This window comes from Lissotriton vulgaris, chromosome 5 (genome assembly GCF_964263255.1).
Source record: "Lissotriton vulgaris chromosome 5, aLisVul1.2, whole genome shotgun sequence".
NCBI lineage: Eukaryota > Metazoa > Chordata > Amphibia > Caudata > Salamandridae > Lissotriton > Lissotriton vulgaris.
In genome coordinates, this window is record NC_141693.1 from 288,145,335 (window position 1) to 288,168,035 (window position 22,701).

General features: G+C 44.5%; 1 protein-coding gene across 2 annotated transcripts in view; it reads right to left on the bottom strand.

The window, feature by feature from the left end:
• Positions 1-431: 431 nt before the first annotated feature.
• The window catches only part of ANKRD65 (ankyrin repeat domain 65), an 81,418-nt gene continuing 59,148 nt past the window's right edge, over positions 432-22,701 (bottom strand). For both annotated transcript variants that reach the window (XM_086921455.1, XM_086921456.1), the window contains exons 3-4: positions 7,514-8,063; positions 432-3,380 (exon numbers count right to left, since the gene is read on the bottom strand). In XM_086921455.1, the coding sequence (XP_086777581.1) occupies positions 2,895-3,380; positions 7,514-8,063 (1,036 nt within the window). In that variant the 3' untranslated portion in view covers positions 432-2,894. The remainder of the gene's footprint in view (positions 3,381-7,513; positions 8,064-22,701) is intronic.

The window sequence follows — 22,701 nt, forward strand, 5'->3', positions numbered from 1 at the left end:
GGGTACCCTCTTCAGGAGCACAACAAGGGTGCAAAGGCCAAATATCCCCAAGAAGTCCTTGCGGTGGACCCTGGAGGAGCAACGGCTCCCCGCTAGTCCTACGGGCGGTTGTAAACCTGAGCAACCCGGGGCTGCCTGGATACGCTCCGACCTCCTCAAGTGGCGTGAGTAAATGGGTGGACCGGTGGTCCACAGGTGGGAAGGGGTAAACCCTCCCCCCAAAATTAGTAAGCAACGATTGGTTAGTGCCACAGTGTAATTTGGCTTTTCAGGTGGGCAGGCAGCAGGGGGGCTGCCTGCCCTTGGATCACCCGTAAGTTGACCCACCATGTTGACATATTTCGGTATGTAAATAAACCTGCGGCAATTTTCTCCATTAAAAAGGTGTCTTGTGTGTTTATTTCATCAGGAGATTGTTGTATGTGTGATGGGGAGTGTTGCCGATATTGACACTATACTCTTTAGTAGATGCCTGAAAACATTCAATCAATGTCTGGCAATGCTGGCACACTTTGGACAGAGGTCAAACTTAAAGAGCAAGGAGGACTCATTAACTGTTCTCACACATCTTTATTTTGTTCGCATTTCACCTACCATAACTTCTTTCCTCTGCTCACACGGGTCTCTACTGCCAGCAGTGGGTTGGGCGACAAAGTTGCCACCCTATTCTTATCCTTTCTGTGGACTAATCATGTCAACTGATTCCATGCAGGCCCATCCTACAGAGATGCCATTATCTGCATCTCTTGAAAGGGCTCACCACCCTCTTGTTCACATGGCTTTTAACTGGCCCTCAGGAGACACAGTTAGCCACATAGCAAATCGAAATAAAGACACATTGGACTATCCAATGGCTGTAACATGAGACGGTAGACCAACCCAACTGAAAGGCATTCTTTTATATTGGAACTGGAAGGATAATTCAGATTTGGTCCAGTGATGGGCAAGTTAGAAAAACCTCTCTTCCCACTGAGGCACTCAGCTACCTCTAAGGGCGGTAACAAGATGTAAGCAAAGATCATGCATGGTGGGTGTGTCTCGAGAGGGCAGGAAAAGTGAGAGAATGGACAATTTCACATTTTTTACTTAAACTATCCGTAAACCAAGTCACAATTTTGAGAATCAAATTCAGGTTTTATAAACACTTCACACATCTGACGTCAGCCACAAAGAAACCAAAGACAGTACTCTATAGATGTGAGTAAATTCAGAAAATAATATTTTTTTATAAAAGAGACAACTATTCTTTACAACAACAAAAATGAAAAAACATTTGCATCAGAAAGAAACTTAATGAAAACACATTTTGTGTAATGTTATGGTTGTTTTTATAAAACTGATTTGCTGATGTCTTGCCCCTACAGGTCGGTGCCCTGTGGTTTGTTATGTTCACAGATTCCAGGGCAAAGCCTTTAATTGAATACAGAGTCAGCAAAAGCAAACAGCTTGGACACTGCGCATCAACTTTGAATTCCGATTTTCTGCAATGTATCATACCTCTTTTACCATTCTGAACTCCCAAAACAAGCCTTTCTAAACCCTTCCCTCTTACCCCTCTACCTCCTTTTTACTCATCCCAAGCCTCCTCCTACCTCTATGAGCTCCAAAGCAAACAACAACAAAAAAGATTTCTAGATCCTCCCCTCTTCTATCCCTCCACTATCCTTTTCAATTCAAATAACGGAAAAACATGTGCACCACTCAAATAAATTTAATATTTCACTATACTAATTCACCATTAATCCTTTATCGGTTCCAGAGTAGCATGCTACTTGCTGAAAAAACACTTCAACACCTCATCAGGGTTAGCAAGCGCTATATAAATGCAAACATTTTCCAATTGGATTGGGTGGTAAAATACCGATTCTTTAAGCCCTGTGGCACTCTGACATGTGCCAGCTACATCTGTATTTACAGAATCGGTATTTTACCGAGTCTGTATTTACCGATTCGGTAATTTTACCGAATCGGTAAATACAGAATCGGTAAAATACCGATTCTGTAAATGCATGCCCTACATCTGAAAACCCTAATATCCGGTCGGAAACAGCCAAAATCGGCCGTTTCCGACCGGTATTAGGGCTCCTACATCTGGCCCTAAATCACCACTAATCCTTTATGGGTTCTGGAGTAGCGTCGTACTCACCGAAAAAGCATTTCAACAACCCATCAGGCGTTACTAATGCTATATAAATGCTCACCTTTTTCCCTCTTCTATCCCTCCACTATCCTTCTCAATCCAAATAACTGACTAACATCTACTACTCAAATTACTTTCATATTTCACTATACTTGTCGGGGGTAGTAAGTGATATATAAATGCAATTACAATACAATACAATACAATGTCATTTTGTCTTCCCGTGCATTTTGTTTTCTGGAACGAGTGTAAGCTCTCTGTTTTCCAAGTTTTCTCATACATTTTCATTGTTCACTTGATTGCACATGTTTATCAGAGTCTATAAGATCTCAATGCTTATTTTAAAGTAAACTGTATTTTTATTTTGTGCTCTAACTAAGCCTTCATAACCCCTAAAATGCACCCGCCTGGTGTGCTTAACCTTTCGATAAAACAGTTTTGTTTCATGAAAAAAGGCTTGCATTTTGCACAACAGTTACCCGGTCACAGGTGGTGCTCATTGCCTCACCCATCCCATTTCCTATCCATCCTAAATGTGCTGCCCAGCAGTTAACGGTACTGGCCCAGCGGCCTCCATTTCTATAAAGTAAGTGATCCATCATTTAAACCAATTAAATCTAAAGTGTAGAAAAAAAGACTTTTGATTCAGCCAATCAGAATAGTGATCGCTGGAGCTCTTGGAAAGACTAGATAATGTGTAAGGACGCCTCTGGATTAGCCACATTTCCTACAGTGTCTTGTATACATGGCCCAGTCACGTTGCTGACACACTGAGCGCTATTGCCTCTAATTTGATTGGATTAGGTACTTTGCCATTTTTATTTCCACCTATTAAATGTACCGCCCCTTTGATCATGCTCTCAGGTGCCAGGTCCTTTGCCGTTTCGTTCCACAGGGTGCGCGCGAGGTGGTCTGCGCCCCTCTCCAGCAGCAGCTCCACCACCGCAGTTTGGCCCTTCTCGGCGGCCAGATGCAGAGCGGTTTTCTTCAGCCAGCTGGCTGTCTCCGTGCTGGCACCCTGGTCTAGCAGGTAAGAGGCAACCTCTCTGTGCCCATTCTCGGACGCCCGGTGCAGCGGTGTGAGCTGCGCCCCATCCCTGCTGTTTACGTTGGCTCCTTCCTTGTCCAGTGCTTCCACAATGGCCATGTGGCCACCTGCCGCCGCCATGTGGAGTGCCGTGCAGCCTCTGTTGTCCTCAGCCTCGATGCTGGCCTTTGCCTGTAGCAGCAGGCTCACAATCTGCAAGACAGAAAAGAAGCCAAGCTCAACGGGAGGCGCGTTGACCGTGAGTAAAGATTCCAGCCCCTAAAAATGAAACCAAGGTAAGCCCTAGGAGGGATGAGCATACTCAGAGGCTCGAGCAGGGGACCAGGATGTAAACATCCCTGGTGATGTTTGGAGCAGGAGTGGGCCAGACACTCGACAGGTGTGAACAGGGAGCAAGGAGCCACCTTTGATAGGAAATGGTGAATATGCAAGCACACTGCTCTAGTAACATTTGGTTCAACTTTGTCGAATTAAAGCAGAGCCCCCCCCCCCCACCCACCCGGAAAAATGGGGTACAGGGGGCATTATTCCCCAAGCACTTTTTCATGGTCTTATATTCCTGTTCCAAAATGTATTTATAGATTTATAAGCAAGCCTTCCCTGTTTGTTAATGGCTACTCAGTTAAGTTCTGAGTTCTTGCCCCCACTACCTCCCTGAGAGGTCCAATTTACAGAGCAATGGTAGGATGGACTCTAGGAGACGGGTATCACACCTAATACCAGTAGATGATGCCAGGTTTTGGAGTTACCATGGATTCTGTTTCCTGGGAGAACTTTTTCTTACAATTAGAAACAGTTGTTTTTGCTATGTGGGCTCTATCGAAGTTTTTGCCTGAACACCTCAAAATCTTCTGACATGTCTAGTTTAAAGATACCAGGAAGAGCGCTCTCCTGAAAGGATTTTGGGAAGAAATGTGCGGCCAGTGGCGCTTTTGTGAGCTCTTTGAGTAACATTAGTAAAACAAATTTTGTGGAAGATTTTATGGGGGAACCCCTAAGGTTTTTCAGGACTTATAGTGACCAATCATTCACATTAGACACTAACATCTGTGGAAATGTGGTAGGTTTTTCAAAAGATATTATATGCATTAATTCTGAGATTCTGTCAGTAAGAGCTTGGCCTGCAGTGAAATGTTCTTTTCCATGTGAATCAGATGTCTTTCTTTACAGCACTCAAATTCAGGATTAGCTCACCCACTGCTATTACAGACTTAAATTACTCTTGTAAGCATAGCAGTACATGTTCAAGTCGATCCTGCTATCACATTATTTGAATGTTTCTTTCGGATATTTCGGATATTAGTGAATCGAACAATTTGAGATCCATATTTACGCTACTGACATTTCCTAGGCATGAATATTAAATATAAAAAGTGTGACTGAAGAGCAGTTCAACCTGAGCAGGGACAGATTGCAAGCATAACAACTCAAAACTCTGCCCTCCCACACGCCCTTACTGTATCTATCATAAAGGGTACAGGGTCCATGTAAAGTCGATCGTAGTTCGGTCTGTGCCGATAGGTTCATAAACATAGGCTCCAAAGTGCATAAATGGCACTATAGCCATTCCATCTTGGGCCTGGAATACAGTAGGTACCTCAGGGGCAAAACAGATATTTGTGCCTGCTTCATGCAGCCTAGGAGCACTTTGGTATTGTGGAAGGGGCCGCAGAAGATTGTGCGACCTCACTTATCATACGTATCACACTGACGCGCATTTTGTGCCTGCGCAAGAAGGTGTTCCCTCATTTGCAGGTAGTCCCATGCTAATTAGGAAATACTTTGCCTTTGCGCTCATGCCATATCACAGATGTATGTTGGGTGAAAACAATCACTTTGAAAAAGGTTTGGTGCGCTCAATACACATTGAAAACAAACTCTCTGAAACAAGGACATATAGAGAAATTGAAATTGATTTCCAGCAATGCTTTATATTAATAAAAAAGCAAACATGTTACATCTGAATTAATTCATTCAATGATGCCAATGGTTTCAATAAATGATGATAGGACCATCAAAAACACACAAGTAAGGGAAATGTGACTGGTGGTGAACAAATTGCTCAGTGCATCAAATACAGTGACAGCGGCGGGTCTTTATCAAGACAAGGAGGACGGGGGGGACAGTCTGAAAGGAAAAACGTGGTGTTTCAGAGAGGAATTTAACTTGGAAAAACGTCACTAATGACATGTGACTCCTTTGCGCACCATTAGATTAGATTAGCTAACAGCAAACCTGGGTCATATCATTGATCCGTCCCCTCTCTTTCCTCATTAGGTTTGACCTTTTGGCCACCCACCAGGCTGAGATCCCTCCTCCTGCTCCTCATATAAGTATCACTGCTCACACATGTCATTAATGACGTTTTTCCAAGTTAAATTCCTCTCCGAAACACCACGTTTTTCCTTTCGGACTGCCCCCCCCCTCCTCCTTGTCTTGATAAAGACCCGCCGCGACGACCAACTGGGGCGCACCAGGGTCGAAACGTCGACACTTTACCACTGGTCCAGATACTTCAGGAGCATGTACATGAACTTTTTGTCTCCTTGGAGAAGAATTAATACTCTGGCCACCCCAATTCCTTGTATATATTTTGTATATATGTGTCACTGTATTTGCTGCACTGAGCACTTTGTTCACCACCAGTCACATTTCCCTTACTTGTGTGTTTTTTGATGGTCCTATCATCATTTATTGAAACCATTGGCATCATTGAATGAATGAATTCAGATGTAACATGTTTGCTTTTTATTAATATACAGCATTGCTGGAAATCAATTTCAATTTCTCTCTATGTCCTTGTTTCAGAGAGTTTGTTTTTAAATGTGTATTGAGCGCACCAAGCCTTTTTGAAAGTGATTGTTTTCACCCAGCAGAACCACCTTCGTATTTATCCACGATTACCCAGGTTCTGAGGGACACAGGGTCACCCCTTTCTATGTAAACCATATTACAGATGTAGCCACAAAGGAGCTCTCGGGGGGCACACTGACTGTGCACCACAAAGAGGTGTTGCACAGGCAATGTGCGTCCCAATGGATGCCCTCAGAAGGGTGGTAAGTGAATCCCAGTGCCCCTCAGGCATCCCGCCACAGGCGGGTGCAGTCATTCACTGCACCCACCTCCAGGGGGATCTCTGCCCCCTATCAAATGCAAGTTGATTGACAGTCTGCACAGTGAAATGCAGATTAGCCGATTCAAACAGCAGGTCAGTCTTTCACTAATGCGCTGTCCCCAGGGCAGGTGTGAATTTGCTCTTGGCTGGGGACAGCACTTTCACTGTAGTAGGGCACACTGCTTCCGGTAAGTTCCAGGTGCACCCAGTTAAAGGTATGCCGTGACGAAGACCAGAGCAATGCGGCCTGGTTGTAATATGGCTCAGGTGTTACTTCTCAGGGCCTGGGCAGTGGTGACAGAAGGGCTCAACCATGACCATTGGCTAGGTACACTGTCCCAGGCACTGAGCTGAACGTCATTTGCTTCAAAAGCCTCCCTTTTAAGACAAATGGCAGACTTATTGCTGTGTGTTGCCTTAAATTGAAACAATTATTTAGAATCTCGTTTTGGGGCACCATCTCTCCTTCTTAGTCGTTCTATAATATAAATGGACAGTTTTGTTTCACTATAAGGCAGAGGATCACTGGTCAACGCTGGATTGTAGGCTAATTGCAGTGCAGCAAGGTTAAAACCCAGCCCTGTAATGAATTGTTTGAATATATCAAGTGAACCCAAAATTCTCTCCAAAAAGTTTTTTTAAATTCTCTAAAAAAGTTAGCTCAAGTTAGCTCAAATGGATTTAACTAGCTTAACTAGTTCCTAGAAATATTACAGTACTTAGAGTCTAGCACAGTACCCAGGCCAACAGACTGTGAATGGATGGCCTAATGTAGCACTGTGTAGCTCATCATGCCCTGGAGGCGGCCCACGTCTCCGCAGTCAACCAGAGGTATTTTTGTCCGTCTGGCCAGTACAGCACTGGGACTGGTCTGCATGGCAATGGTGAGAGTTCCTGGCATCAGGGCACCTCTGAAGAATGGATACGGCTAAATCAGATTCAGCTGCATGTCCAACAAGCAACCAACTCTGCTCCCGCCACTCTATGGCACCGAGTTGACAAAAAATCCCCCAATTTTCTCTACAGGTCAATCCAGCTCTAAATCACGTTGTTGACAAACTGTTAGTGAAGCATGATGCTGTGCATCTCCCAGGGGAATCTGAACCCGTGGACCTGCATTGGATGGCCCTATTGTAGAGGGGTACCTTTATCCTGCTCATGAGTGAAGCACAGTGTATCATCAGCCCAGAAGGCCCAGAACCACCCATACCTTTTCATTTCCATTACGCGCAGCTATTGCAAGAGCTGTCCTGCCGAGTTCATCTTTCCCATTGACTTCTGCTCCTTTGGCCAGCAGGAACCGCAGCGCCTCCATGCTCTCCGCTTCTGCTGCCAGGTGTAGTGGGGTCATCTCGCCACCACATTGAAGCTCCAGGGAAACCCCATGGTCAACAAGCTGGTCAATGATGTGTATGTGGTTGCTCACAGTGGCCCAGTGCAGAGAAGACCATCTGTGATGGTCCCCTTGAGTTGGGTCGAGGCCTTGCTCAAGCAGGTGCTGCACGATGAGGGTGTGCCCGTTGGCAGCCGCACAGTGGAGAGGGCTGAGGCCTCCATTAGTGACTGCGGTGGCTGCGGCTCCGCGCTTCAGGAGAAAGTGGATCACCTGGGTGTGGCCACCCCAGGCCGCCTGATGAAGAGGGGTGCGGCCAGAAGCATCCATTGCGTTGACTAGTGCTCCTCTCTGAACCAACAGCTTAACTGAAGCAACGCGACCACCGAACGCAGCATAATGTAGCGGGGTCCGCTCATGTTCATCCCTGGAGACATAGAGATTAGAAGGAGACAATGAGACAGATTTTTCGTGAAATGAGAGTTATGAGCTTTAGATTACAATTGACAAGTGAGCGAACATGATTCATATTAGCATACAATGAACACACATGACTCACTGGTATTTACTTTTATCTGATTACAACACTGTCACAATTATCTACAGTTGATCCTTAAGGAGGAAAATATTGAAACTTTGTCAATTTTGTAGTGGTAAATTTGTTAAAAAACATAAATGCTGGGCCCCTGCCATGAGGCAGCTTGTACCAGCCTATTTCTCATGTTGGTGCCACCTAAAACAGAACCAAATACTAGCCATGAAAGTGGGGAGAGCATGTGACATAATGACCAGAGCTGCTGACTTCGAAGCTGGGGAACCAGGTTCGAGTTTCTGCGTAGGCTCAACATCCAGTGATTTTGGGCAAATCACTTAAACTCCCTGTGCCTAAAATAAACAAATGTGTCCTTAACTTGTGCTTATGATAAGCATGGGTGTTGATGACTAAGTGTCAGTGCACCAGTAACCCCCAGCTCAAATTAAGCACTAATTTTGTACCATACAAGGAAGGTAAATATTACTTCCTATCACCTAGGTATCTTTCCTTCCGTATAGCAGGCCTGCTTATCTTTTGTTGAAAAAAGGAAATGCCACAGGTTCTTCCTCTGATGCCTTCCATGTTGGATTCCTACCCCTCCATGCTTATTGCGCTTCGCCTTGAGGGAACTCAGTCTATAGGTATGCAATAGCAGTAGTTCCTAACTGTGCTGTTGGCTGCAGGGGTTGGACATCGGTATGCCTTTTTGGAGACTAAGTCTTATTTTTTATCATTAGACTATATCCCAGAGCAAGTGAGCGAGGCAGAAAAGGATCACGAGGAAGAGAATGGTAGAAAGAAAGTGAGAAGAAAAAAGCATGGCTAAAAAAAGAACCGGTAAGAGAGAGATACACCATCAGGCAGTGTCTGATGGTGGAACAAAGAGGCAAGAGGTGGAATCAAGACTAGGCAGCCTTGGTATTATGCAACCCTGGCATATGGCAATGTTCCCCTTACATTATTTCATTTTTTTCCACAAATTAAGTACTGAATATAAATTATTTTCAAATATCAGTAAAGTAATATAGCATCAAAAGTAAAAATGTATCAGTGATTCTGGACCTGCTAGATAAGCCGTGGCTTTCGTCAATGGGCTGGGTAATCTGGACCAAGGAGTTTGGTGCCTGAAGCATCCATATTGGGGTATTGTTGTCTCTGCTCGAATTTGGATCTTGCAGCACAGAGAGACCCTCTGAACACCCTGCATCTCGCTCCAGCACCAGCTTGCCAATCACAATCCTTTGATTTATTTCCCTCCCACATGACCACCTAGGTTTCCTCACCTATACCCTTCCCCCATACTTGCACTAACCATCCCCTGACTCTCTCTTACCTCAATGTCCGCCATTGTTCCACGTTTCCCCTGTTATGTTTCTAAGGATCCTCCATACTCGGGTTGTAATCTGGAATATCGCGTAAGGAATATCATTATGCTTCAATATCATAGCCAAAATATCAAAGTGCAAAAATATTGAAAGGGAGGTATAGAGTTTCTAATCCTAACTCCACAACCGCGGACCTTGACAATAACAATATTGTCACATATATATAGGTGTGGTGTGAGGTACAGAAAATCTATACATACTTGTCAATATTTTTGTCCTCGATATTATGGCCATGATGTTGAAGCATAACGATACTCCCTATTCAATATTCAGGACCCACACCCTTACTCCTACATCATTGTATTCCCTCTAGTGCTGTTCTCCCAGGCATGGGAGGCATGTAGCACATGCCAAAGACCATAATATGGCAAAGAAGGCTTTACTAATTGGTTAATTATCTAATCTGATCAATCTCTGGCCACAAAGGAAAAAAACCTTTACCTTCTTTACGGTTTCATTGATTAAATATATTTGTGATCTGGGGATACCTCACTGACAGTTTTCCCTTTGCTTTCTTCATGGGTGAATGTAATGCCTAAAGGGGAGTGAGTATTTTTTTAAATGTTGATCATTGTAAAACAGAGTCTGACCCCTGTCTTGGATGCTGAAATGCTCAGGCACCTAAAGTAGGAGGCATGCTCATTTCGAACCTTCTGAATGCAGATGATGTGGTTCTCTTCAGTCAGACAAAAGTTGGTTTGCAACACCTCATTGATAAACTATCTCAATATCCTATAGTCAAGGGCATGTCACTATACCAGAAGAAAGCCAAGGCCATGGAAGTGAGTTACAGGATTCACAAAAGATCCCAATGGCATTCGCAAGGACCACAACTGGCGCTGGTGAAAACTTACAGATACCTAGGAGTTGTATTTGATGACAGGGATTCCTTCCACCAGCACAGGCGGCATTTGCTGAAGAAAGGTAACGCTTTACTTCTTGCATTCCACACCTTACAGAGAACAGTGGATGGCCCAAGCTACCTGCCACTGCTCAAGCTAATAACAGCAAAACGTACACTGAGCATTTTTTACGAATGCGAAGTCCTCCGAGGTAGAGATGCATCAACCCTAAATTCGATCTCCATGAAAAAATGTAGTCTCCCTTATAACATTTCACCGGCCCAGAAAAAGTTTGAGGTTGTTTTAACACATCAATTAAGAGCAAGAAAGGGGGCTTACATTAAAGTATGGAAACACATAAAGTTCTTACCAGCAAACCAACTGTGCCAAGCACTCTGGCAGGAAGTACACACGTGAAGATGCCTCTTCTCGTTGGTAGCTAGACCTGGCCATTGACAATCTGGGTGTCCAGCCATTATGGTAAAGGTCCCTAGCTCCACATTTCTTAAAAAAAATAATGAATGGTGTGACGAAGAGCCCTTATCCTCCAGATCTCATGCCTCGATGATCTTAAACGAGTATAAAATTCTTAAACCCCCAGGCTTATCGGGAGGCCCGGTGGTCCAGGCACCTAAGAGTCCATTTTATGAGATACCTCTTTGGCCTTCTCCCAGGTCACATCCACAGTGGGTCCTGGAACTGGGGCATCAAAAAGGCTTGCTGCAGATTGTGTGAATCTGGAGAAAAAAACATTATTCAGGTAACGCCTGTGCCCTACTACGCTGAGAAAAAGGAGGGCAAAGCTAAGAGCACTTTTTAATCAACCAGGCATCCGCTCCTGCAGGTAGGCCGTGCTTGCAAGTTTTAAAACTAGGGACCCCGTTCTGAACTGCTGTTTGCAAAATTCTTAAAGCTTCCGGCAAAAAATCTGGAAACTGGTGGTGTTCTGCTGCCTTCAGCTTACTTTCGTTCCATGGATCTTCCCATCTTACCTGAGGCTGTCACGACGATCGTCAGGGTACCCTCTCGAAAACTACCACCTTTAAAGCCCAGGTGGGTCTCTCAGAACATCAAGGTGGCTGTCTTCAAATCTGACAAAGCAAGCCTTGGTTTCCTAATAAAGAGGCATAACACAACCATCCCTCAGCTGTCGCAAAGGGCAGTTAAGATCAGCAGACAGCCTAGACTGCACCTTAAGACTTCATAAGCATCTGACCTCTTGGATGGTACTTTTTATGACAGCCCAGTACAGTGGACCATTTAGCATGCACTTTAAGACTTGATATGCACACCATTTATACACTCGCTCCACAGTTAATACTGAAGTCAGCAACTCTTTAAAAGGCTCACACTGCTACTGTCACTGATCGTATCTTGCACAGTCATTTGTTAAATTTTAAGCTGTAAATGGTTTGTACATTTCTATTTTAACATTTGAAATGCACACTTATTCTTGTCCACATTTTAAACACAATTTTCCTTCTCCTTTAATCACGTCTGTCAAAATCATGTTATGGTGCCATCACTATTGAACTGAACTTTTAATATGTTTTATAATGTTTTTAATGTTGCAAAGGTTTTAGTTAACCGAGAAATATTAATAAACTACTGCTACAATTAATACACAAGAGTGTGGCCTATCACTACCATTGACTAACATAGTGTTACCTTATTGCATTTAATAAGAGATAACTTTGATTGGAAGCAAATAGAAATATGGTGTTTAAGCTAAACACATTTTAATTAAAAATCCTCTATAATGGTAAAGTCGGATTTTGAGCCATAATTTTGAAAATGCCACTGTTAGAAAGTTCTAATCATGTGTGCCCTCCGACAGTAATCAGTCACATGACAGTGACACAAAAGGGGATAAGTGGCGGACAAAATGGGCTATCCTGCCAGGATGGTTTGATGCAGAGTTGTACCCAGCCTCACTTACATGTCAAAGGGCTTTGCCTTTGGCACCTACAAAGAAACCTGACACTAGTCTTTTATCACCCCAGACGTCTTGGAGCCTTAACAGAGAAAGGAAGAACCTTCTGGAACCTGAAGTGGTGGTAGTATAGAGAATGCCCCCACTTGAAAAGGCTGTCAGTAGGTATAAATATTGGACCTCAAGAACTACTCTTCAGTATACTCCTGACTGCCTTGTAGCCAAGAGGACTGCCCTGATGCTGTAGTGTAGTTACTATATTCCCAATAGGCTCTGCGCATTGGATTAACATAAACAATAGTTTAGACGTAGGACTGAAGTCGACTAGGTCTCTATTGAATATGTTAGACTTAATTGTGAATGCCAGCTAGCTCAGAGGTCACTAGAAACTTTCTCGAATACACAAGAAGGGATTAGTTTCTGACAACCATATAAGATGACAACTTTGTTCCCCAAGAATAAGGAATATATCTCCAGAGTCGCGGAAACAATAGATGGCTATTTCACTCAGTCAATCGTGCATGCTTCGTTTCACCAGAAGTGCAGAGAAAGAGAGAGACGGGCGTTTTCAATAAAAAGGTTATTTATTGAGCAGTCTTCTTTCTCATGCAAGAGAAGTGAATTGCTACAATCGTAATACTTGCTATGAAGTAAAGTGCGTACAGTAAAAGGAGTATTATGAAATAATACTGTAAAAACATTTATATGGTTTCTAAGACATAAGATACATAAAATAGATAAAATACATACAATGATAAATAATGACTAAAAGTACTCAACTGGTGCTTCTAAAATACGCCTACCCCGGTGTACCTAACCTAAGTCTAGTACAAGGGAAGAAGTAAGTGAGGTGTAGCTTGAGTTAAATAGTTTCTGCCAAGAATCTATCCAAGAATTCTCTAAGGGTCTAATCAGCTCCGTACCTTGGTTATAGAATGAAGGAGGTCTTGTATCACTCTCTCAGTACTCGATCTCCCAGTAACCCGCAAGGGTAGCAGGGAAACACTGGAGCTGGATTTTTCGGCAGGAGAAAAGAGAGCGTCTCTCTCAGTGCATCAGCAGGGAGGGTCGGCTTCCTTCGGCACTCGCATACAGCAGGGCGTCGGGCAAGTAGTTAGTCGATCTGCTCCAAAACCACTGTGTGTTTGTTAGGGCAGATGTGGGCAGATTTATACCTGGAAGGTGCCGAGTTTGACGTAAGGGTGGACATAATAACGTCACTAAGAACTCGAAGTTCTTTACACGCTCCAGGAGTTTTGGGACAAATCAATACTGAAGCAGGGGGACTTCCCGTGCTGCAGAAGGCTGGTTGTCTTCAAGAACTCGTTGCACTCTAGGAGCTTAGTGGAAGTAGCCATGCCGTATTTGGACTGCATTGGCTGTGCCTAATATGGGTATGATTCTTATGCCTATGTAAGGATATGATAAGTTATACCTATATAAGGGCATGAATCGGGAAAAATACACTAGAGCCCTAGATACTTTCACAACAATGCTTGGGGCCACCTTGTCCCTCAGAGGACTGTCCTGCTGCTTGAATGCTACACTGATCTTGGCAAAGGACGGTGGGATCTGCTCCTTGCATCCTAGATTACCCGAATGACTCCAAGGGACAGTTAGCTGACCTCCTGTTCTGCGATAAAAGGACACGCAAGCTCCAGAGACCTCTCTGCAACTGTCTCGCTGACCTTCTCCAACTGGACTTGTCAGGGCCTGCGACTAGGCCTGTCTGAACTCTGCCTGCCTCTGCTAGAGTGAGTCCCCGATCCCCAATAGGTGCCTCCTTAGGTCCTGGACGCTCGGTTGACATCAGAGTGCACTCCTCTGTAAAGATAGGTAAAATCCTGAAGTTTTGGGCTCTTCTTGACCACAAACAGGCCCCTTCATGCCGAGACTCTGCCATCCGTGATGAAGACCAACATGAAACTGATTCTCATGCTATAGTGGCCGCCAGCGACGACCGGCAACGGAGATCAGCACTTCGCACTACAGCAATGGCAGACTGCGATGACCGCCAATGCAAAGCTCCAGCAAGGACTGTGTGATGCCCAACCATATTTTCATGCTACAGTTACTCTTAGTGCTACAAAAAGGACCATCCACAATGCTCTTCCTGCTCCTCATGGTCTCCTCTCTGAATGGAAGTCTTCGTGCTGGAATTTGAGAGAAAGCTTTCAACAGGACTAACCTGGTCCCTGTATCTGGCCAGTACTCAATCGTGTTTGGCCAGAACTTGTGACTTTCCCCCAGGTTGGTACAACCAGATGACCACGAATAGCGCTTTGTGCTTTTAGGCACTATACTTACCTGTAAATTTGGAAATATAATATCTTCGGTTCTATTGATTGGATTTTTGACGCTTTGGGATAATTGTATTCATTAAAATGTGATCTATATAAATTGTTTTTGGATTTTTCTTGAGTTGTTTTTTCACTTCATTACTGTTTGTGTGCTGCCTAAGAACTTAACACCTTGACTCTAAGTTGAGCTTGACTGCTTTCAGCCAAGCTGCGAGAGAGTTAAACACTTGCTAATTTAGTGACTTTGTTGTTCACCCTTACAAGGATTGTGTTTATTGCCTGAGTGGAGCTTCCACCCCTTTCAACCAAAAACTTGATTTCCTCCATGAGTTTGTGTATTGAAAAGGTTCAGCTCTGGGACCAGTTATGGGCAATTCTCTCCTTTTGCCTATTTCTCCTAGACTGGTCCATCAACAGGCTTTGTCTGCAGGTGTTAGTGAGAATGCAGGTGGAGCCTGTAACGGTAAACCCAAAACAAGGCCCCACTTAACCACCCATTAACCTGTGGGATTGAGTACTTCCAGGGAACAAGCAGGACAGGACGGGGGCTTTCCCTACATTTCAGAAGGGGTCTCCAATCCCTCCATCCACCTACACACTGGGAATCTGCAATTGATTCCAGAATGCCAGTAGTAAAACACCACACACTAGCTTCTCGCTCATCTTACTACACCCATATAACCTAAACACACATGCAACATCAATGCCCACCAGGGATGTAGTGAAGGAGCCTGTCAGACCAATTTAAACAGGAGAGGTCAGTAGCCAACTCTCCATGTGTAGGCACAAGTAAAAACAAGCATTTGCAATGCAATAGGTCTTGCATTAAGAAAGTTTGAGCTATTGGTATTGTAAATGACACATTTTTTATTTATGTTTTGTTTTTGAAAATAGCTAAATTAATAGCTTTGTCATTTACAATGCCAATAGTTATAACTTTTGCAAATGTGACACCTATAGCATTTGTAATGCAATATGTGAAGTATTTACGTGACTTACATGCATTGATATTACAAATAACAATGGCTTTTAATTTCTTTTCAATAATTAATACTTAAATAAAAGTTATTGTAATTTATGAAGGCAATAACTTAAAGTTTTGTAAATAACTTTTGTGAAGATTATATTCAGTGTATTTTATTGTGACGATAATCCAAGAACAGAAGTGAAATATTATCATCTTTTTGTTACATTTGTAATGAAGCTTGAAACATTGAGAGAACATATTTGAACCAGGTGTTGTTGAATAGTTGCACAGATTGATGCTGTGGTGGCGCTGAGTGATGTTGTGATGGCGAACGAGTGATGCTGTGGCGTTCAGTGATGCCGTGGTAGCGCATAGTGATGTTGTGGTGCCCCTGAGTGATGCTGTGGTGGTGCGGAGTGATGCTGTATGCTATGCTATGTTTTGTTTTGCTATCCTATGTTTTGTTTTGTTATGCTATGCTATGTTTTGCTATCCTATGCTTTGATTTGTTATGCTATGCTATGTTTTGTTATGCTATGCTATGTTATGCTATGCTTTGTTATGCTATGCTATGTTTTGTTATGCTATGCTATATTTTGTTGTGTTTTATTATGCTATGCTTTGTTTTGCTATGCTATGTTTTGTTTTGCTATGCTATGTTTTGTTGTGTTTTGTTAAGCTATGCTATGTTTTGTTGTGTTTTGCTCTGCTTTGTTATGCTATGTGTTGTGATTTTGTATGCTATGTTTTGTTATGTTATGCTATGCTTTGTTATGCTATGCTATGATTTGTTTTGCTATCCTACACTTTGTTTTGTTATACTATGCTATGTTTAGTTTTGCTATCCCATGCTTTGTTTTGTTATGCTATGCTAAATTTTGTTATGTTTTGTTATGCTATGCTATGTTTTGTTGTGTTTTGCTATGCTGTGCTTTGTTATGCTATGTTTTGTTATGCTATGCTATGTATTGTTGTGTTTTATTATGCTATACTTTGTATTGCTATGCTATGCTTTGTTATGCTATGTTTTGTTATTCTATGCTTTGTTATGCTATGCTTTGTTATGCTATGCTATGTTGTGTTTTGTTATGCTATGCTATGCTTTGTTGTGTTTTGTTATGCTATGCTATGCTTTGCTTTGCAATGCTAAGTTTTGTTATGTATGCTATGTTTTGTTGTGTTTTGTTATGCTATGCTATGTTTTGTTGTGTTTTGCTATTTTTTATGCTATGCTTTGTTTTATGTTATGTTACGCTATGTTTTGTTATGCTATGTTTTGTTCGGCTATGTGTTGTGTTTTGTTATGCTATGTTTTGTTATGTTATGCTATGTTTTGTTATGCTATGCTATGTTTTGCTATCCTATGCTTTGTTTTGTTATGTTATGCTATGCTATGTTTAGTTTTGCTATCCTATGCTTTGTTTTGTTATGCTATGCTATGTTTTGTGTTTTGTTATGCTATGCTATGTTTTGCTATGCTTAGTTATGCTATGCTATGTTTTGTTGTGTTTTATTATGCTAAGCTTTGTTTTGCTATGCTATGTTTTGTTATGCTATGTTTTGTTATGCTATGCTATGCTTTGTTATGCTATGTTTTGTTATGCTAAGCTTTGTTTTGTTATGCTAAGCTATGTTGTGTTTTGTTATGCTATGCTATGTTTTGTTATGCTTTGCAATGCTATGTTTTGTTGTGTTTTGTTATGCTATTCTATGTTTTGTTGTGTTTTGTTATGCTATTCTATGTTTTGTTGTGTTTTGCTATGCTTTGTTACGCTATGTTTTGTTATGCTATGCTTTGTTTTATGTTATGTTATGCTATGTTTTGTTATGTTATGCTATGTTTTGTTATGCTATGTTTTGTTGTGTTATGTTATGCTATGCTATGTTTTGTTTTACTATGCTATGTTTTGTTTTGCAATGCTGTTTTGTTTTGCTATGCTTTGTTATGTTATGCTATGCTTTGTTTTGTAATGCTATGTTTTGTTATGCTATGTTTTGTTGTGTTTTGTTATGCTATGCTATTTTTTGTTGTGTTTTGCTATGCTTTGTTATGCTATGTTTTGTTATGCTATGCTTTGTTTTATGTTATGTTATGCTATATTTTGTTATGTTATGCTATGTTTTGTTATGCTATGTTTTGTTGTCTTATGTTATGCTATGCTATGTTTTGTTTTACTATGCTATGTTTTGTTTTGCTATGCTATGTTTTGTTTTGCTATGCTATGTTTTGTTTTGCTATGCTTTGTTATGTTATGCTATGCTTTGTTTTGTTATGCTATGTTATGCTATGTTTTGTTGTGTTTTGTTATGCTATGCTATGCTTTGTTGTGTTTTGCTATGCTATGTTTTGTTTTGTTATGCTATGCTTTGTTTTGCTATCCTATGCTTTGTTATGCTATGCTATGTTTTGCTATCATATGCTTTTTTTGTTATGCTATGCTATGTTTTGTTATGCTTTGCTGGTGAGGGTGTGTGAGTGTGTGTGAGGGTGAATGAGGGTGAGTGAGGGTCAGGGGGTGTGAGGGTGGGTGAGGGTGAGGGTGTGTGAGGGTGAGGGTGTGTGAGGGTGATGATGTGTGAGGGTGAGGGGGTGTGAGGGTGTGTGAGGGTGAGGGGGTGTGAGGGTGTGTGAGGGTGATGGTGTGTGAGGGTAAGGGGATGTGAGGGTGAGGGTGTGGGAGAGTGAGGGGGTATGAGGGTGAGGAGGTGTGTGAGGGGGTGAGGGTGTGAGGGGTGAGGGGTGTGAGGTTGAGGGTGTTTGGGGGTGTGAGGGAGTGAGGGTGAGTGAGGGTGAGGGTGTTTGAGATTGATGGGGGTGTGAGGGTGAGTGAGGGTGATGGAGGGTGTGTGAGTGTGTGTGAGGGTGAGTGAGGGTGAGTGACGGGGTGTGAGGGTGAGGCGGGTGAGAGGGTGTGAGAGTGAGGGGGTGTGAGGGTGAGGGGGTGTGAGGTTAAGTGAGGGTGAGTGAGGGTTAGAGGGTGAGGGGGTGTGAGGGTGAGTGAGGGTGTGTGAGGGTGAGGGTGTGTGATGGTGAGGGTGTGTGAGGGGGTGTGAGAGTGAGGGGTTGTGAGGGTGTGTGAGGGTGAGGGGGTGTGAGGGTGTGTGAGGGTGAGGGGGTGTGAGGGTGAGGGGGTGTGTGGGTGAGGGGGTGTGAGGGTGGGTGAGGGGGAGTGAGGGTGAGAAGGTGTGTGAGGGTGTGGTGCTGTGAGGGTGAGGGGGTGGAGGTGAGGGTGTGTGAGGGGTGTGAGGGTGTTTGGGGGTGTGAGGGGGTGAGGGTGAGGGGGTGTGAGATTGATGGGGGTATGAGGGTGAGTGAGTGTGATTGCGGGTGTGTGAGTGTGTGTGAGGGTGAGTGAGGGTGAGTGAGGGTGTGTGAGGGTGAGAGGGTGTGCGAGGGTGTGAGGGTGAGGTTGTGTGAGGGTGAGTGGGTGTGAGGGTGAGAGGGTGTGTGAGGGTGAGAGGGTGAGTGGGGGTGAGGGTGTGTGAGGGTGAGGGTGTGTGAGAGTGAGGGGGTTTGAGGGTGAGGAGGTGTGTGAGGGTGAGGGTGAGGGAGGGTGTGTGAGGGTGGGTTAGGGTGAGTGACGGTGTGTGATGGTGTGTGAGGGTGAGAGGGTGTGGGGGTGTATGAAGGTGAGTGGTGAGAGGGTGTGGGGGTGAGGGTGAGTGAGGTTGAGTGAGGTTGAGGGTTGTGAGGGTGAGGGTGAGTGAGTGTGAGTGTGGGTGTGTGAGTGTGTGTGAGGGTGTGTGAGGGTGTGAGGGTGCGTGAGGGTGGGTGAGGGTGTGATGGTGTGTGAGGGTGGGTGAGGGTGTGAGGGTGGGGGAGAGGGTGAGTGAGGGTGAGGGTATGTGTGACGGTGAGGGGTGTGTGAGGGGGTGTGAGGGTGAGGGGGTGTGAGGGGGTGGGGATATAAGGGGGTGAGGGTGAGTGAGGGTGAGAGGGTTGTGGGGGTGAGAGTGTGAGGGTGAGTGAGGGTGGGTGAGGGTGTGAGGGTGAGGGTGAGTGAGGGTGAGTGAGGGTGAGAGGGTATGAGGGTGGGCGAGGGGGAGGGGTGTGAGGGTGAGGGGGTGTGAGGGTGAGAGGGTGTGAGAGTGAGTGAGGGTGAGAGGGTTGTGAGGGTGAGGGGGGTGAGGGTGTGAGGGTAAGGGTGTGAGGGTGAGTCAGGGTGTGTGAGGGTGAGAGGGCATGAGGGTGTGTGAGGGTGAGGAGGTGTGAGAGCGAGGGTCCAAAGTAAATGGTGGCAAGGCAGACATCATAAGACAGAGAGAAGAGACTAGTGGTGACTGCGTTGGTCAGTTTCAGAAGGGGCAGAGTCAGCACTGTCTGCGAGGGATCAACTTGTCTAGAGGCAAATCATAGCGGATGTAGCATTGCAGCTAGCAAGTCGAGTGTTTTCAAGCTGTGTCCCTAGAGAGATGGCAACAGCATTTGAGGAGCAAGGCTACTGTAAACAAGCACGGTAGGCTATCACTTTCGTCCAGAAACAAGCTCTCAGCATTGCTGTGGCGGGGGAGCGGGAGCGCATTCCTTTGAAGTCTGATGCGGGGCGGGGGAGCGGCAGCCTTTGAAGTTTGATTGGGGGGAGCGGCAGCCTTTGAAGTCTGATGCGAGGCACAGACAAATGATGGTGTGTGACGTGGCTGGCGCGCACGCGCATAGATCACATGAACTGTATCTAATCCACAGTTTTGGCAGACTTTTCGTACTGCTTACTAGAATCTTGCCGCAATGCTTACGCATTGCTTCAGCGTGACCTAAAAAATAATCATGTCCTGCCATTATAAGCTTTCTGCTCCTTCCCCTGTCACTCCTTCATAGCCCAGTGAGCTCACTGCAGTCACACTTATGAAGGAAGGGAGCATGTGGTGTACCACTCCATATCATAGGGCCCAATTCTTGGTTACAATACTTTTTACAGGTGGCCCTCCCCCTACCCGCCTAATAGTCATCTGCACTAAAGCCTAAAAACTAACAAACTGCTAGATCATGGTATGGGTGAGGTCTGGGAGCAGTGCATGCTCAACCGAGCTATATAGATGAGCTGTTCCGTCCCAACAACTTTTAACAAAGAGATTCACACCAGGAAGACAGGAATCTCTAGATATGGCAGGCAGTCCTCCATTGGAGGAATGGAGGAGATGGCTTCGCCAACATTGTTGGTGCTCGAAATACAGCCGAGTAGGAACACTTGGTAGAAGCGCATGAGCTGTGGATCTCCGTCTTGGCATCCATCCCACCCCCGCGTCATTCTCTCTACCGTACCCCTAAGTGCCCTCACAACCGCCTCTAACACTCCACTTCTTAGCCCCTTCCCACCATGCCACCCCTCAATCACGCACACATCCCACATGACTATACTCTCTCCAAACATGGTCCTAACTCCTGGACCATCCTCTACCCCCCAATCTGTCTAAAAACGCTATGAAAAACTTCAAACATAAAATACTCATTTGTAAGCCTGAAACACTTATTGTGGATAACTACCTCAGCCTCTCTTCCCCCATCAAAACCAGCTACATCTTCTATTCCAAACGCCCCTCCGAATGGAAAAGCATTTTCCTACGTCAGCTCCCAGTCACTTGCTCAATCAAAATTCCCTATGGTTTTAAATTATCCACTACTCCCTCCATAATCTTTCCAGGTGAAATCAACATCTCCATCTTCAAAACAGGTAACATCCTCATACAAGCCGCCGAATCACACCCTACCATCTTTGAGCTCCACTTCAGCACCTTGTCTCACCACCTAAACAAAACTATCCCTAATCCTCCGTATACCAAACCGCTCAACACCCACCCTGTCATCTCTGCAGCCAAATGACATCTCCCAACCTCTGTCTTCCAAACATACTCTCCCTCCAGTGATCCTCCCTCTTGATGACATCCCCACTGCACACCCCCTCTCCCAACCACTTACATGCTCCAATGACCCTTCCATCTCAACCCTCTCTATAACAACTAACCCTTTCCACCCCCCTGGACACCACAGCCTGAATCCCTACCCCTCCACCCTGGATCTCCTACTGTTCCACTCCGGCCCCACCTTCACCCTCTTCTAACCCTCCATCACAACCCCCGAATTTCTTCTTCACCGCTAATCCCAGACGCAATCTTTCTTCACACTCTTTATGCCCTCATATAATCACTATCCACATACCCTGAGATCTCTAATCTTGTGTCCTCCATCATACCATCATCCACGCCTAACAGCCTTAACTCTACTCATTCCACCACCCTTGAACTCACACACCCTTTACACAATTGCCCGCTGTCTACAACAAACATCATCCATTCCCTCTCACCCTCTTCACCCCTTCAGAGATCCCCCTCTCCCCATAACCCTGACTCTCCACAACATTGAACGCAATCTCTCTTTATTGACGTGTGATCTCTCTCGACTGAGAGAAGATTTTAAATCCCTCAGCTCTGGAACCCGACTCTCACATGCAAATTCCCTCACCCCAACCGTAAAATTCCTGCCAACTATCATCGTCATCATTGGAATACTGCCCCCTCCTCAACCATATGTCTCTGCCGCGCCACACCTTGAACCACCTCTCCCATTTGACCTCTCCGACCTATGCAATTCCTACCATCCTGATACTTTAGTCAACAACCCACCTCCCCTCCACTCCAACATCCCTGTCATTCTACGGACCAACAATATTCCCTCCATTTCCGCCTCCCCAGACCTCTCTACAACTCACCTCCATCCACTCCCCCCGAAATAACCCCAATTCACTCGCCTGCATGCTTATTAACTCTCGATTTGCCGTACGACACACCACTGAAATCTCTGAATCTATCTTTAGTGAATCCATTGACATTGCTTTCCTCACGGAAACTTGGCTCAATGACCATTCAGGGAGCATGCTTGAGCTACTCTCCCCCCGGATACTCTATCCTCAGAAAAGACAGACCTGACAGAATAGGAGGCGGCCTGGCCATAATCTTCTAAAACGAACTTCAGCTCTCCCTTATTAACAGCTCTGGCCACTTCACCTTCGAATACCTCGAAGCGGAACTTAAAGTTCAAGGTCCCCACTATGTTCGGTTACATACTATCTACCACCCTCCTGGTGATGCACACCCTTTTATTGATGAAC